General features: G+C 38.0%; 1 protein-coding gene across 3 annotated transcripts in view; it reads right to left on the bottom strand.

Annotated features, from left to right (window-relative positions):
- Efna5 (ephrin A5) overlaps positions 1-15527 on the bottom strand; it is a 272339-nt gene that overhangs the window by 66772 nt on the left and 190040 nt on the right. Inside the window, exon 1 of one of the 3 annotated variants that reach the window (XM_010608614.1) lies at positions 5881-5932. The exons of the other annotated variants lie outside the window; for them this stretch is intronic. Within the exon in view, the coding sequence (XP_010606916.1) occupies positions 5881-5903 (23 nt within the window). The 5' untranslated portion in view covers positions 5904-5932. Of the gene's footprint in view, positions 1-5880; positions 5933-15527 lie in introns of those variants that run through there. 3 annotated transcript variants of the gene reach the window in all.

Here is a 15527-nt window from a genome sequence, read left to right as displayed (position 1 = left end):
TAGCTTAAAATGTGCTGAGTCAATTATACATGGGGTCTCTTATGCACTACATGTACATGCATTTTACATGGGAATCAAATTGTAGAACTGAGTCCCATAAGTGCCTAAGAAGCAAATAAAAGTCTATTTATAGGTAATTGATTTAATGATTTGGGGAGTTATCGACTAGGTGATTTTAAAATGGTCTGCCAAGTTTCTACTTTTGACAATTTCAGTACTTTGTGGTCTCAATTTAAAAGAAAAAACCCAAGCTCACAAATTCTAGCAACTCCAAAGATGAAAGGCAGACCCTACCAGCAGCAGGTGGAGTAGGTCTTATTGACATACATGTTGATATGATTCAAGAGTGCTCCAGGCCATCTAACGCTAAAGGCCACCTCAGAAAGCAGCACAGGCCTAACCTGGCTAATTATCTCCCCTGATTGCGATGGGTTTGATTAGAAGAATAATCAGCTCTCAGCAGCCTGTACTCAGACATGAGAGAGACAGAAAGAGAGAGATTCAGTCATAGCAAAAAGAATACTAGGTCACCATTAACCATTTCTTAGAAACAGTAAGGGGGTTCCATGCAAACAATTCCCCTCATAACTAGCACAGACACTTTCTTTCTGTCACTCTTCAATTGATTTTATACAAAGTAAAGCAAATACTTATATTTAGGCTTCCTAAATGTAATTTTTTTCACTGAAAATTAAATGGAATTCTAAATTCACTCTTGAATAGTTAAAGTACTTTTTACTAAACTCAATAACTAACAAAATTTACTGTAAGACAAGTACATCTTTTTCCTTAACTGTTTTTATTTTAATCAAGATATAAATTAAAATGCATAAAAAGCATAAATTTATTTTAAAATATAGAGTAAACTTTTTTTTTGGGGGGGGTACCAGGGATTGAACTCCGGCCCTTGTGCTTACAAGGCAGGCAGCGAAACCACTGAGCTAAATCCCCCGCCCATAGAGTAAACATTTAGTCATTGAAAATGCTGCGTTAAAATCAGTTCAGTTCAATCTTTGAAACCTACTTTGTGAGCTTCTGCTTTTTTTCAGTATCAGATTAAAATGATGTCAGTTTCCTATTAACTGTGCAAAGAATCTTTTACTTAAACCAAATGGTGATTTATTTCAATTACTATCTCCATGTTAGAAATGTTTACATCTCAAGATTTAGCTATATTAAATTTAGATATATTTAATTTATATTAAATTTAAGCTCTCAAAAGTGAAAATTCAGGGGAATTTTGTAACATGCGTTAGTCACATTTTAAGTCCCTATAATAAGGTTGAAGTCGTATTGCTAATATGAGAATGTAGAAAGTACTATGCCATATTTTCTTTGTTAATGAGTTGGCCATGTTCAGTGTATTTAGATATAGGCAGGGAGAGAATAAAGAATACGTTCTGAGGGTAAAGAATTTTCTAAATGTATTGTAAATTATATTTTTACTTCTTAAACTTTCTTCTCACTGCAGCTATAAAAATCAGAGCGTGAGAGATGAGAGAGGAGCAAGTGGGGGAGTGAGTGGAATATTTAACTCTAAAGAACCGAAATTAGGTTATTTTAAGCCCCATTCCATGAACAGGGATGTTTTTATCCGCAGCTAAGTGTTTAAAGTGCATGGTAATATTACAGATTTCCTCTACCTGCTGAATTCAACAAAATCTGAAAGCCTCCACTGGTGCCTCCAAATGTAACTGTCAGTCAGCTGATGTTAAAACCTAATGTCTTTTCCATGGCCTTACACATCTGGTCCCTGTCAGTGTCAGCAGGGCTTGTTGGCTACGGTGTCATGGCAGGCGAAATGATTTATATGCATATAGACCCACACATGTCAGTGCTCATTCAGGGGATGCATTTCATCTGGCATACTTGCCATCAACAAATGATTGACTAGAACTAAACAAAACTTTACATCCTGAAATCTGAGCATGCTCTACTCCTCCCCTCAACTAAGATCAAGAATATATTTGGTTAACCGGGGACTTCACAAAAGATCCGTGTCAGCAGTCTATTAGTGAGATAGAAAAGAAAAACTCACTAAACACCTCCATGCTTTGGCCTCTGACCCCCTTAAGCTGGCACATTTTTTAAATTCTTTGTGGGATAAGGAATTACAGGCCAGCTACCCTGAGAATCTGCGAATAGCTGCTGTTCAAATATGTCCAGCATTTTCCTGGAAAACTTTTAAGTGAGGGATGACCCTATGTACTGTATGAATTCAGAAGTGGACACTGCCTTTATCAAATGGAAAATTCCTCACTGTCTTTAACCTCTCTTACTCCTTCAGAGGACAAGGTACCGACATCTAACTTAAGGCACCCTAATTTTCTACTACCTTGCTGTTAGAGCTCATTGTTGCAATCTGGCAATGGATTAAATCTCTTCAGTTTACTCAGTGTGAATTATTTTTTCCACAAGCTTTGCAATGATCTGTAAAACTAATGCTTTGGTCCAGTTAGCATTAGCATATGTTCACGATAACCCAAATACTCTGATGCCCTCACTGGGTACAGCAAACCTTCTGATTCTGAGAGTTTCCTACAGGAAAATGTCATCCATTGCCTGCAAATGTGTCATATTCTACTGCTGTTGGAATAACACCGTTTTAGCTTTGATGGATATAATACAATGCTTGAGGTATTTAGAATTCTTAATTGAAACAGATTTAAGAACTGAGTGGGTGGTTTGAAGGTTATGGTATTTCACAGGTAAAAGGTTAAAGAAGAGCTCCCGGATGTTAGGGTGTTGGTTTAGCCCCTAAAAGGAAGTGTCCATATATACCAAGCTGAAGTTAATTTAACCTAGACTAACTGGGCTGTGATACATATTTTTATCCCAGAGCTCCAAGCTATTTCCCACATCTCTCTTTTCTAACATGCTGAAACTTGCTTAAGCACTGAAGGAAGAAAAAAAAAAAGTAAGTAATGATTGTTTAGGTAATGTCAGGGCCCTGCAAGTCAGCTCTGGAAGCAGCCAGCTGTTCGTGCACTGTCATCTATCCAGCCAGGCTTGTTCAAACATGCAAAGCAGTGGGTTACAGTGCTTTCCCGTCTAGGTAAAGGTGTACAAAGTGGTATGTGTAGCAGCCAACAAACAGGAGCAAAATCTTTTCAGATCTTGCTAAACCTCTAGAGAGCTGAAAAATATCCCATTTTAAGAAAAGACATTTTGAAACTCAGTTTTGCTGCAACAGTGCCAGAGATTGGGGTGTGTGTCTGTGTTAGCTGAACAAACCACACTTGTCCTAGCAAATCCATCTGGCTCCCCTAATAGCTTGGGTGGGGTCTGACCCATAACCTCTTGTTTCTCTCAACAACTCTTCTTTTGTCTAAATGAGATCTCTTCTGGAGCTCATCTCCTTCTTAAAGATCGCCATGCAAGAAGTTTGGGGAAAGAAATCTGTTTGAAGTTTGTAAATCTATGTCCTTAAGGATAAATGCTGTTCCTATAATCACACCATTTCCAAGAACCTGCATGACTTTGAATGTACACCTTGATTCAGTACAGTTGTACAGCTCTCCTATAATGCAGCCCTTCACTGCAGTTTTGGGGAAATCCCCTCCTGCAGGTTAAACTCTCTGTATCTCCACTTTGCCCAAAATTGGAGTCACAGGCTTTCCAGTTAACCTCTGGGTGAACAGCCTCAGTGCCCTACCCAACTCTGTTTGAAAACTCCCCTTTGTTGCTTTTAACTGGCTTAAACTGTGCAAATGTAAAATTTCAACTACTATTGAAACACAACTTTTCTGACCTCTTCTGCTCTTTCATTGCTCACTTATGTCTCCAAAGAAATCTCATTTGCCACTTAACAGTTGCACTCCATAAAAGTGGTAGGAAATGATCAAACAGTCTTTAGAGACAAAAGCATTATAAGCCCTTTAATTGCCTCTAGTTATATTACTTGTATATTAATCATATAATTTGAAAAAAAATATTTAGTTAATTTTAAGAAAAACCATATTAAGGGATACTGTGAGCTGGAGAGAAAAAGAATAAATAGAACATTGTACTACCTGCTCAATTTTTGTAAAGTGGCAGCTGCTCTAAAAAGTTAAATCTAATTTTGAACCAAAAACTACACAGTGATGCTCTGAATTACCTTATTTATGAGCATCAACTCATTACTATATGTCTTTGCTTCACATACTTTAATTCATTTATTCCTTAGAACAATTTTATGAAATGAATAGCATTGTTCCCATTTTGCAGATGAAGCAACCAAAATGAAAAAATACTCTAGAATTTATTTAAGGTCAACAGTGAATGGAGTCAGGATTCAAATCCCATCTCTCCATGCAAATTCGATGCTGCTCTTTCTAAGATCTTTGTCTTTTTTCTAAGCCACTTTGCTTGCTCATATTGGATTTATTGTTGGGATTGACAACTTAGGGTTAAATTTAAGGCTCGAACTAAGATGTTACTTCTGTTATATTTGTTTTCCTGTACCTGTTTGCATTATTATTATTATTAGTTATTATTATTATTATTATTATTATTATTATTATTATTTGAATTGTCTTATGTGATACACCTTCAGTTATTCAAAAGTCTTCACTGAGCTTTAACTACATGTCAGGCATTGCATTACTGAGGTTATGCATAGGTTACTGAGATAAATATGGTACAATTTCTGTGCTCACAGAATTTAGCCTAGTCACAGGGACAGACCCATAAATTTGTAATTACATTTTGACATGTAAAGGTGGGATCCCAAATATAGCCTTGAAGATAAGAAAAGGCTTACCAAGAGTCAAAGTTTGACTAGGAGTTATCTAAAGTCAGCAGAGACATTCTAGGTAGGGTGGACAGCAGGAGAGAAAAAAGGCAAAGAAAAAGAAGAGGCCCAAACCATGGTCTACTAAAGCCTTTTTATAAATAGTGAGAGAAAAGACCATAGTTTTAAGTAAATATGTTTTATAGCAATTTAGTGGTGCAGAAAACAGAGTGCTGGAGAACCTTAATGTGGATCGGTGTTATGAATTATTTACCAAAATCATAAAAGAAAGTAAACCTTGAATTCCCTTCTACTTCACAACCCTTTTTGAAACACTGCTAAAGTTATCAAGTTTCAGGTATGGAACACAGAGCTTTTTAGGAAGTGCTTTTTGTATTGCTTTCTGTAGTATGCAATAGAAAATTTAATTACCCATCATATATCAGGAAGAAAAAAAAAACGGAAGAATTTTAGTCTTTGGAAACTTCAGTAGAATATTACTGGTATTTTAATAAATACATTCTACATCTTTGTTTTTTATTTTGATTCTCTTAAAGGCTCTCTAAGTACAAGTCTTAATTTTTTTATCTTGACAAAATATACTTTTTCATAAATGCACACCTGACTTTTTATTCTTTAGCCTAAAGTACACGTCTACCTTCAAATTTACTCTGAAATTAAATACTTTATTTTAGTCTGTCAAATGTCAGTTAGAACATATCTTTTTTTCAAGCTCAAGACACAGAAAAACAAGATGCCCTGGTGAAACAATGAAAGTCTAGAACTATAAACAAATAGAGAAGGTTACAGTGAGAAAGGTCCTGAAGATCCTCTCCCCTATACCCACACTGTAATCCAGTAACTACCAGGAACCCACAAAGGTGGAGTCTCTTAGCTAAAACATCACCAGGTTTAATAATATCAGAATTCAGAGCAGACTGAATTCCAAGGTAATGTTGCAAAACATTAGAGGGGTTCTCTGAGAATAAAGCAGTGGAAGATCCTGTGAAGTTGGTATTTTCTTGTAGAAAATCATCATTGAATAAAAGCAGACAGAAAGTGGTCAGAATTGAGATGTCAAACAATCACACACACACACACACACACACACACACACACACACACACAGGAATGTTCTTAATTTCCAGTGTGACAGGTGAGTTTACCTGGAATCCACCTGAGGAGACATTAGCTCATGAACTCTTCACTGGAGTTAGTTTTAATGGCCAGAACTCTATCCGCAGTTGTCAAGACAACAGAGCATGCTTGACCTGGGCAGGTGACTAGCACCATTTCATATTCTTTCTTCTACTCTGAGTGCTCAACTCAAATTTTTATCCTTAGAAAATGTTGAGGCGCTATAAAAGCAAATTTTGCATGGGGTTCTTAATTCTCTAATTTCACACAGGAAATGCTACTGTACTATACGAATAGGTAAACCACAACAGCCAATAAGGAATTATATGTAGGAATGACCTGTTTTGCTAATCAGACAATAAGGGACATTTTCTGTTCCCGCATTTGATAATCTGTATCAGAATAAAAGCAGAATGATATGTAAACTTTTGGAAAGTATCTGCTTTGTGGTTTTGCTAAAGGTTTCCTGATATTACTGAGTCCAGAATTTAAAAAAAAATAGTAATAATGAACTTAAGAAATGGATCTAGTACCATGAAGCAAAGGATTATGGGCCTCATCCATTCTGCTCTGTGTCTTTTATTACTGCCTGCTGACTATTTCTGCTCATAAGGGACCGTGAACTATCCATGAGTGCAAAATGGATACAGCACAAATTGATTCAGTAACATCACACAGACATGTATGAATAATGAGGCTCAGTTGCAGTCTGTCACACAGCAAGCATATCAGTGTAACTGACTTATTGAAAACTTGACTGAGTAGAACCTCATTCTTAAAGAAAGGTATCAGCTGTTTACTTTTTTGGTTAAAAAAAAAAAATTGACCAAAGCAAGACCTTTTGCAATTTAAAATGTAAAAAATAAACCTGAAACTAGCACAGAGTTGATCTATATTCGGTATCTTAAAAAAACAAAACAAAAAACGAAACAGGAGAGGATAAATGATACCAACATTATCTTAACTTGAAGAATCATCAGAGGTACTAATCAACTGAAACTCCCTAAGGAAAGCTATGTCTTCCAATGGGTGTCTATGACTGTTAGAAGAATTATCATTGCTAAAACAAGAGAAAATGAGCTTGTTAGTAATCTTCACTATCAGACAGTATCCTACTATCTGCAGTAAGAAAAACAAAAGGACATTTCACATTTATTCCATATCTGCCATGCAAATAATGGTAGGCGTACCCTTTAAAACCAAAGACAACAGTAACAAAGTCAGGCACAGGAGTCCAGGATGTTTGAAAGTACCTTGTGCTTTGTGGCTTACAGTAAGGAAGTTTCAAATTTTGACCATCTATACATTTAAATTAAAAAGGTAGAAATCAGAGTAAGATCTTCGAAGATCTCTTCCAACTGCCAGATTTCAAGAGTCTTTAAAATTTATAAATGAAAACTAAATAAGGATAAGATTTTCCTAAAAACAAGATTAAAAGTAAAAGCATCAGTTGAGATATTCATAATTGGACTGGAGCACAGCTCAATAGTAGGGTGCTTTCATAGCATTCTTAAGGCAGTGGTCTGATCCCCAGCACCAAAGAAAAACATAATTACAACATATAGTTGTAAGTAGTTTTAAGATGAAGCAAGGACAAATTATACACATATAGAAGTTGAACTTACCTTAGAGAAAGAGAGAGCTATTCAGTAGAGTTCTTTAAAAGTACCAAGGCATCACTTAGTGAGTCACTGAGTTCAAGCCCCAAATAGTATCTTTGGAAATTCAGTCAATACATCCCTAAAGAGAGGTTCCATGTTCCTCATATTAAACACAGAGAAAAAAGATGCTTTCTAGAGATTGTAATCCAGGCAAGAGAGAACAGGGGGGTCTGGCACTCAGCTAAAGCAACCCGGATCTGCTTTCAGGTGCAGTATTGCTTCTGTAGGTCACAAGTGTTTAAATTTTTACAAGAATAACAAAGGATACTGTTATTACTTCTTCAAGCAAGGTATTATTTTTAAAGTGGCAAAAATTAAGCAAATCCAGCAATATCTTGATTTACCTATTTAGTCATGTTGGCTTGTAAAGAATTAATCATTTAATATAGGTATTAAATATTTTTTTAAAGCATCTGTAATTTATTCACTGGCCCTAGGGATATCTTTGGAATCAAAGACAGCCTAACTGAGTTCTGAAGTTCTCACCAAATACTTGTTCTTGTTTTCAAAGGCCCTGAAAGCAGCAAGGCACTTTCTGCTTCAGGCTACACATTAACTAAATTCCAATGTGTCCTGCACAGAGCAACCTCTTGATCAATTACTTCCTGCAACTCTTTAGAATGTCCGTTTTTGCTAAGTATGTGGTTGGACCCTGAGATCACTGAAGAAACCCTGAAAATGCAAAGGCACACGCACATACATACCGCACAAAAATTCTGCGGCTCTAAAGGTGCATGCAGTTGTCTTCCTCGCAAAGAGGGCAGCACTGAGAGAATTCAGAAGCAGTAAACAGGAAGAGTCTGTGTGAGGAGGTATGCAAAAAGGACTAGAGGAGAAAGAGGAAAAGGGAAAAGATGGAACAAAGAGAGAGAGGAGTATCTTTGTCTTTGTAAAATTTCCGGACTGAGAATTTTTAATTTTACGTTGAGAAATCACGTGAACAAATAAATGGGACACACGCTGCATTCATGAACTGATATTTTTTAAAGGAAACTGCTCCATAATGAACACCTACAGTGCAGAAAGCCCATGGTAAACAGATTCAAGTATATGCTGTTAGCTACTCCTAAAGTGTCACACATAGCATAGCCCTTGTGGAACTAACATGCTCTTGAGTTCCCAGAATTTAAATCACCAGAATTTAAAGGTCACAGAATCCCCACCAACTTCCCAGGGGCTTTGTGATGATCAAAACATGAAGACAGAGACAAAAACACCCAGCAAAGTGTAATACTGAGTCCGCTATGTGGCACAGTACTACCCAGAATGCCTGCTCCCTATGATAGAGAACCGTCGCAACTCTCCAGACAGCAACTCAGTGCTCTCAGTTAAGCCAAGTGTGGTTCTCTTCTTCCAGACCTATTCTTCCAAGCCCATTACATAGATGATAGATGGTTTGCCTTGTGTGTGTGTGTGTGTGTGTACACGTGCGTGTATGTGTGTGTATGTGCGTTAAGCTTCAAAATGCTCATGACTTTGAAGTTCATGCATGGGAATAGAACGAACTACAATACAAAGAAGCATGCTGCAGAGAAAAGTGTGGTTCTCTTCTTCCAGACCTATTCTTCCAAGCCCATTACATAGATGATAGATGGTTTGCCTTGTGTGTGTGTGTGTGTGTGTACACGTGCGTGTATGTGTGTGTATGTGCGTTAAGCTTCAAAATGCTCATGACTTTGAAGTTCATGCATGGGAATAGAACGAACTACAATACAAAGAAGCATGCTGCAGAGAAAACACAGTTTGCAGATTCTTCCAAGCCCATTACATAGATGATAGATGGTTTGCCTTGTGCGTGTATGTGTGTGTATGTGCGTTAAGCTTCAAAATGCTCATGGCTTTGAAGTTCATGCATGGGAATAGAACGAACTACAATACAAAGAAGCATGCTGCAGAGAAAACACAGTTTGCTGGGATGCAGGAGACGGGGGTCTAGCTCCATCCTGTCACCAGCTTACATTGTGATGCCGAATATGTCACACATTCTACAGGGCTGTTTCCTCAACTGTGAAGAAAAGGGACTGAAACTAGATTAGAAGGCAGGAGAAAATCTAGTTCTATATACATTCTTCAATGCTAAGGGCCTACTTTTTATTTTGCTCTAAAATATAACTGAAGCCATTCTTTAAAAGACAATGGATTTTTTTGCGGGGGTACCAGGAATCAAACTCAGGGACTCCAGCTTACGAGGCAGGCGGCGGCACCACTGAGCTAAATCCCCAGCCCCATTCTTTAAAGATTATTAAATAGTTTATGTTCTCTAGTAAAATAAATGTCACCTATCACTAAATTTAAAAGAACGTTATATAATAATACATAGAAGAATTTTAATCATGTTATATTCACACACATATCTCAGACCCTATCAATTCAATATATTCTGGATGGTGGCATTACAAATAAAGTTTATTTTCATCAGTGTACTTTAAAATTTTTAGGTTTCTTTAATGACAGTGTATTTATTTTATTATCAGAAAATAATAAAACTAGAATTAATTGAAAAGCTAGCAACTACCCTTAACTATTTGCAAGAGTGTCTTCCAATATTTTCCTAACACGGATCTGTGACGAGGATACTGTACATATGTATTTGTGTATGTGTACGTAGATATCACAAAACACTTAGAATTGGTGATAGAAATTCTCGTACATTGTAAAAACAATTGACCTAAATATTTTAGAGTTCAAGTAAAATATTAGAATCTGTTATGGGGATAAGAAGGAGTCTGATCATCAAAGGAGTGATAAACTAGAGGGTTAAAAACTGCCTACTGATTTCTGGAGGCTGTAAGAATTTTCTTACAAACAATTTAAAATTCATTAAGAGAGAGGTTTTTGTATTCTTTCATATGCTTCCTGTCCTCTCTTTCCATCAAATGCTATGCAGTTTTGGTTCCTTATGAGGATGAAGTTATTAACACTGACTTTGAAGGCATAAAGCCATATCTACCAGGCCTCATCTAAGCACCTAATTGTGAAAATGTCTCATGCAGATCAAGTGCCTTCTATTAGCTCAAGGCTTGCGCTGCATGAGAACAGAACGGCAAGTGGGTTAACAGCATTAAGAAAATAATTTCAAAGCTCAGGAGAGCTTTTAAGAAATTTTAATATCAATCTTTAAACCAGAAGCAATGGGTACCAAGAGAGGACAATGAGAACATTATAAGGATTAAAAAGGAGGCATGAAAATAAGTTAGGCACACCTTTCCCCTAACCTTCTAGCCTGTGGAGCGCTGGCTGGCTTGCATTTTCAGCCCTAGGGTCAACATATCAGTTGTTTTAGAGCTGGGAGGAAGCTTCAGTCCTCTCCTCCAGGACTGTGTGTCTCAGAATACCCCTGCACTCTTTGCCACCACTGTCACAACTTGGGCCCTAAGATACTTCACGGTGAAGATCACAAGTATCCTTGCCCCCACCGCTGGATAAACTAAAAAGAGCAAGACTACCTTCACAAAGGCGAGGCCAGTCATGGATGACGGTGGTGCTGCTTCAAAATCTATCATTTGTACTTTCTCGGGGGACAGATCTGCTCTTAATTTTCCAGAGAAACAAACCATCACAGAGGATTCTGGGCCTAGGCACGAGCTTCCCTGCCACAAGGCTCCTTCTCCGAGGTGGTGAACAGTTTCCTTTCCCGCCCAAGCCTTCTACAGTGAACTCCAATCACTCAGCCCTCTGTGTCCTGACAGTTGAGTTAAACTCACTGAGCTAACCGTTACAAATAGAATCCCAGGCAAGAAGGGAGTCGCCCATAGGCTCAGATTAACTACCAGTCCCCAAGTAGCAAACTCTCACTTATCACAGAAAGAACTCTGAAGCAAAACCAACTCAAATCCATCATGCCGGAAAGAGAGGGAAAAATAAACACCGGAGTGCATGGCTACTGTTTCTACTCTCGCATTTGACTCAGTGTCCTGACAGAGACTGTGCTTCCAGCCGTCTCTCTGCCTGAAGAGATAAATCTGTTTTTAATGCAAAACTCTTTTGCTCTTTCTCTTTTTTTGTCCCTCAGACCAACACTGAGCTCACTGAGGAAGCATGGCCTAAGGGTTTACACCTGTGACCCAAACTTGTCATTCTGTGTGAGATTTTTTTCTAAAGAAAAACAATTCAGGGGAACTTTCTGAACCATTGCCTTTCCTTAGGCCACTGGTTACCAGCAGCGACAGCAAAGCTTTTTACTTTCAAAGGTGACTTATCTTACACCGAATTTCACCTTCACTTCTTTCCAAGTCCCTCCCCAGGCCATCTTTTCTTGCATACCCAGAGAGAGCGAACATCAACATTTAAACCTCTAAAGATAATGGTTGAAGAATACCTAAGATGATAACTCAATACATTTTCTTCCTAGATCTTTTTCTGTCATAATTTGCATGGAGCATTAGAATTAACATGGAGAAGTGAGTTTGAATGACACAGCAAGAACACCAAGGTTTTGCTTTATTCCAAAGATGCCCCATAAATATTGGGCTTTGCCTCATATTCTGTGAGCCAGGATGACAGGAAAGCCAGAGTGATCATACAGCTACGACAATTAGCTTGTAAGAGCTTAAGTCCAACATAACTGAAAATCAAATAAATAGTAAATACATAATTATCAAAAGTTTTATTTCCAGGAAAACTGATCATAGAAACGGTGGTGATATACTTGGTTCGAGCTCTGGGTATTCCAGTTTGCTGACAGAGATAGTTTCTCGTTTTAAATATATGATATTTGTTGTGTGCTACACGTTGACATGAAAAAGCATCCCTCATAAAGACATACACAGTCCAAGCAAGTCAGAGCTAAAGATCCTCACTAAATAACAAGGAAAAGGGAGGTGAACTATAGTTTCAGGATTCTGGTGTCTTACTGCTCTGTGCTCTGCAACCAGCCAACCTTACCGACACACAGTAACACTGGGATGCGAGAACCATGACCTCATCGTCATCTCTAACATATGAAAAGATACGGAGCACTATGAGACCAAGTAACTCACATCAAGTCACCTAGCTCCTACGTGAAGAAAACTAAGATTCAACCCCAGGTGTCTCTTACTCTGACACGTCTCATGACACCCTCGTTCCAAGGATGATGCTCAAGTTATTTAGGGTTTCATATTTTGACTAAAAGAGTCTTCGCTCAAGCTTCCAAAGCTTCTCCTACTACACTAAATCTCCACGTGGGTTTAGAAACAATGGAAACGGACAACTCATAAATTGTGTTAAGCCATAATTTGTGTCAAAGGTGCAGGTATTAAATGCTGAGTCACCGCCGTGCTTGGCAGAGATAATACCTTATCCTTCCTGTCCATGGATTCTAGCTAGTCAGCTAGGCGTGGAGAAAGATAGCTCAAGTACAGCTGGGAACTAGAGCTGAAAGGATAGAAATGGTTTCTCTTTCAAATTTCCGTTCCCACTCCCACACCCTAACAGGCCTCAGTGTCTGCCTGTTTTAGTGATTCATACCTATGGGAACAAGGCTGATGTCACTGGACCAAATCTGGGTGGATGGAATGCTACCTTTCCCAGCTGGGTTGCATGAGGAATAATACTCTTGTGAAATCAGGTTATAGGAAATTGCTTTATAACATTTGCCTTTCCTACTTTCTGTCACTGCCAATAAAGTTAGGTCCATAAAGGACTAATCTCCTCATTATATGATTCAGTGTTTGTCAATATTGCATACATAAGGTGTTCATACACCATTCACTTGGTGTCTACAAAAGGAGATAAGCTGAGCTCACAAACAGGTATTGGGAAACGTAGTGTGTTTGGTAAGCATGATGCTCAGAGCCTTCAGCATCTGGGGTGGGTCATGAAGGAAGGCTTCCAAAGTGCCGGCGTTTGACTCTGGTGCTGTAGAAAGTATGACAGCTGGAGACAGCACAAATGGAAGACAGGCTATCCCAGGCTAAAAGAAACCCTTAAAAGAAGACTACAACCCTAAGTTAATTGGGAAGGGTACTATGTTTGTCTTAAGCTCTTCTTTTACTTCTTCCACAGCCTGGGTCTGTGTCCTTTGCTGGAGCCTTGGTCTTGATAATAAGGAAAACCAATCTTTAGAAGACTACTAAGAGGTTACAGAGTAATTTACATTTAAATAGGTAATTACTGAACAAAATCGAAATATAAATTTAAAGCAGTGATTATAATGGTGGAATTTTAGATAACATGACAAGAGGCAGGACCCACTCAGCATCTTTCATATTTGTAAAGTGAATGACCCAGACCTCTAACAGTATTAGGAGAACTACAGGTGATATGTGGACACAATATTAGCAAACAATGAATCACATTACCAGAAGATTATTCCTTTGTGGATCCTCTTTCAAGTCGTAATGGAGAAAGTCTCAGCCTGGTGCAAAAAGGTCTCTATCACTTGTATCACATTGGCTAATCGCTACTTTTGACACACAGAGAGAGTAGGCACCAGGATCAGAGCCTTGTTGGTTTACTTATGACAGATATTATTTATTCGTGACAAAGGAAAATTCAGGGAAGGCTAAGATATTTACACACACACACACACACACACACACACACACACATACACACAATTAAGTAAAAATACTAGGTTCTATACAGAAAAATATTAAGTAAATTCTAGCATAAGTGATATGTGCAGATACCAAAAAATCTGAAGGCAGCACATAGATAAGCAAGTTGAGAAATCCTTTTTTGGAGCCCATTTGTTAAGAAACTTTACCTTTTGGCTTCACTGATCTAGAAGTAAAATGTAAGGGTCAGGGACAGTAGGAACAGCCAACTCAAGACCAACAGCAGCAGACCCAGAGGCGGGGCATGGAAAAACTGTCATGCTGTCTTTCCCAGGCAGAAGCAGGAAAGAGGCCAGTGACCCACTATCCAAAGTCCTTTCCCTTAGCACAGCAAGTCAAATGGAATCAAGAAAAGCTAACAAATATATGCATACACACAGACATCAAAATCTGGCCTAGGATTTTTTACACTGAGTTCATAATTATAGGAATTTCCTTTGCAACACAGCCTTTTTCTCTTTTCATGATCTATTTATGCTTCATTTAACACTCAATGCCATCTTTATAGAAATGATCACACACAAAATCATATAACTCTTTTTAAAAGCAGAATTATGTGTGTTGTGCTTTAAAATGTGGGTAAGGAAATGCAAAATCACAGTTTTTTAAAAAAGAAGAAATCTTGACTGTCCTATATTTTTCAGAAAGTTTATCACCCAATAAAAAAGAAATTATACTTGCAGCTTTAAATAGGCAAGACTCACATTGTCAAAATGCACATATTTTCTTGAAAATAGTCACCCATAGGCAGGAAAAACAAAGCTTCTAATGACAGAACTTTTTAGATTGTACTTGGAAGAGAAAGGTGTTTATGAGAAATAAAGCTAATGAGTCACAGAGCAAAATAAAGTGAGTGGTGTTGTTCCTTACTTGTCAGTGCCTAACTTGATAAGAAATCAAGTCCATCTAGCAGGAATCAATAAAAGGTCCATTCCTGGAAGTTATGGTGCCAGGTGACTTTCCTTAGAAGGAGGCCACTCCTACCCTGGAGGTCTTTTTTAAGTCTTCCAGGTCTAAATCATACAGGATCTCCAAATGATATAAGGGAAATAATGCAGCTCCCAACCTGCTGGATGTCAGATACACAGGGTTTGTGTTCCCCAAAATTAAAGAATTCTAAGGAATGGAGGTTAAGAGTAGGAAATATTTATTTCTATAAACATGCAGCTCCTGAGACAAGAGGGGGCTGAGTGGGTTGCTGGGGATCCCACTTCACAGGGGAAGTTTTAAAGAGCAAAATCCCACAACATGGGATAAAATTATGATCAACCAATAAGATTATGAGTACAGTCACTTAGGTAATATTGATCCAACTGGGAAGCAAGTCTTGTAGCAAGTGTACATGGAAGGAACAAAGAACATCTTTAGGAAGGGATGGACTTAGAGGTCTTGGTCACCCACTGATGTGACTGACGTCTATCTAGACTTTATTGGGCCAGGTGTTACCACTGATCTTTTTTTTTTTTTTTTTTTTTG

The sequence above is a fragment of the Fukomys damarensis genome, unplaced genomic scaffold (genome assembly GCF_012274545.1).
Source record: "Fukomys damarensis isolate Sample0158 unplaced genomic scaffold, DMR_v1.0_HiC HiC_scaffold_3, whole genome shotgun sequence".
Classification (NCBI taxonomy): domain Eukaryota; kingdom Metazoa; phylum Chordata; class Mammalia; order Rodentia; family Bathyergidae; genus Fukomys; species Fukomys damarensis.
This window is presented reverse-complemented; position numbering and strand designations above follow the sequence as displayed.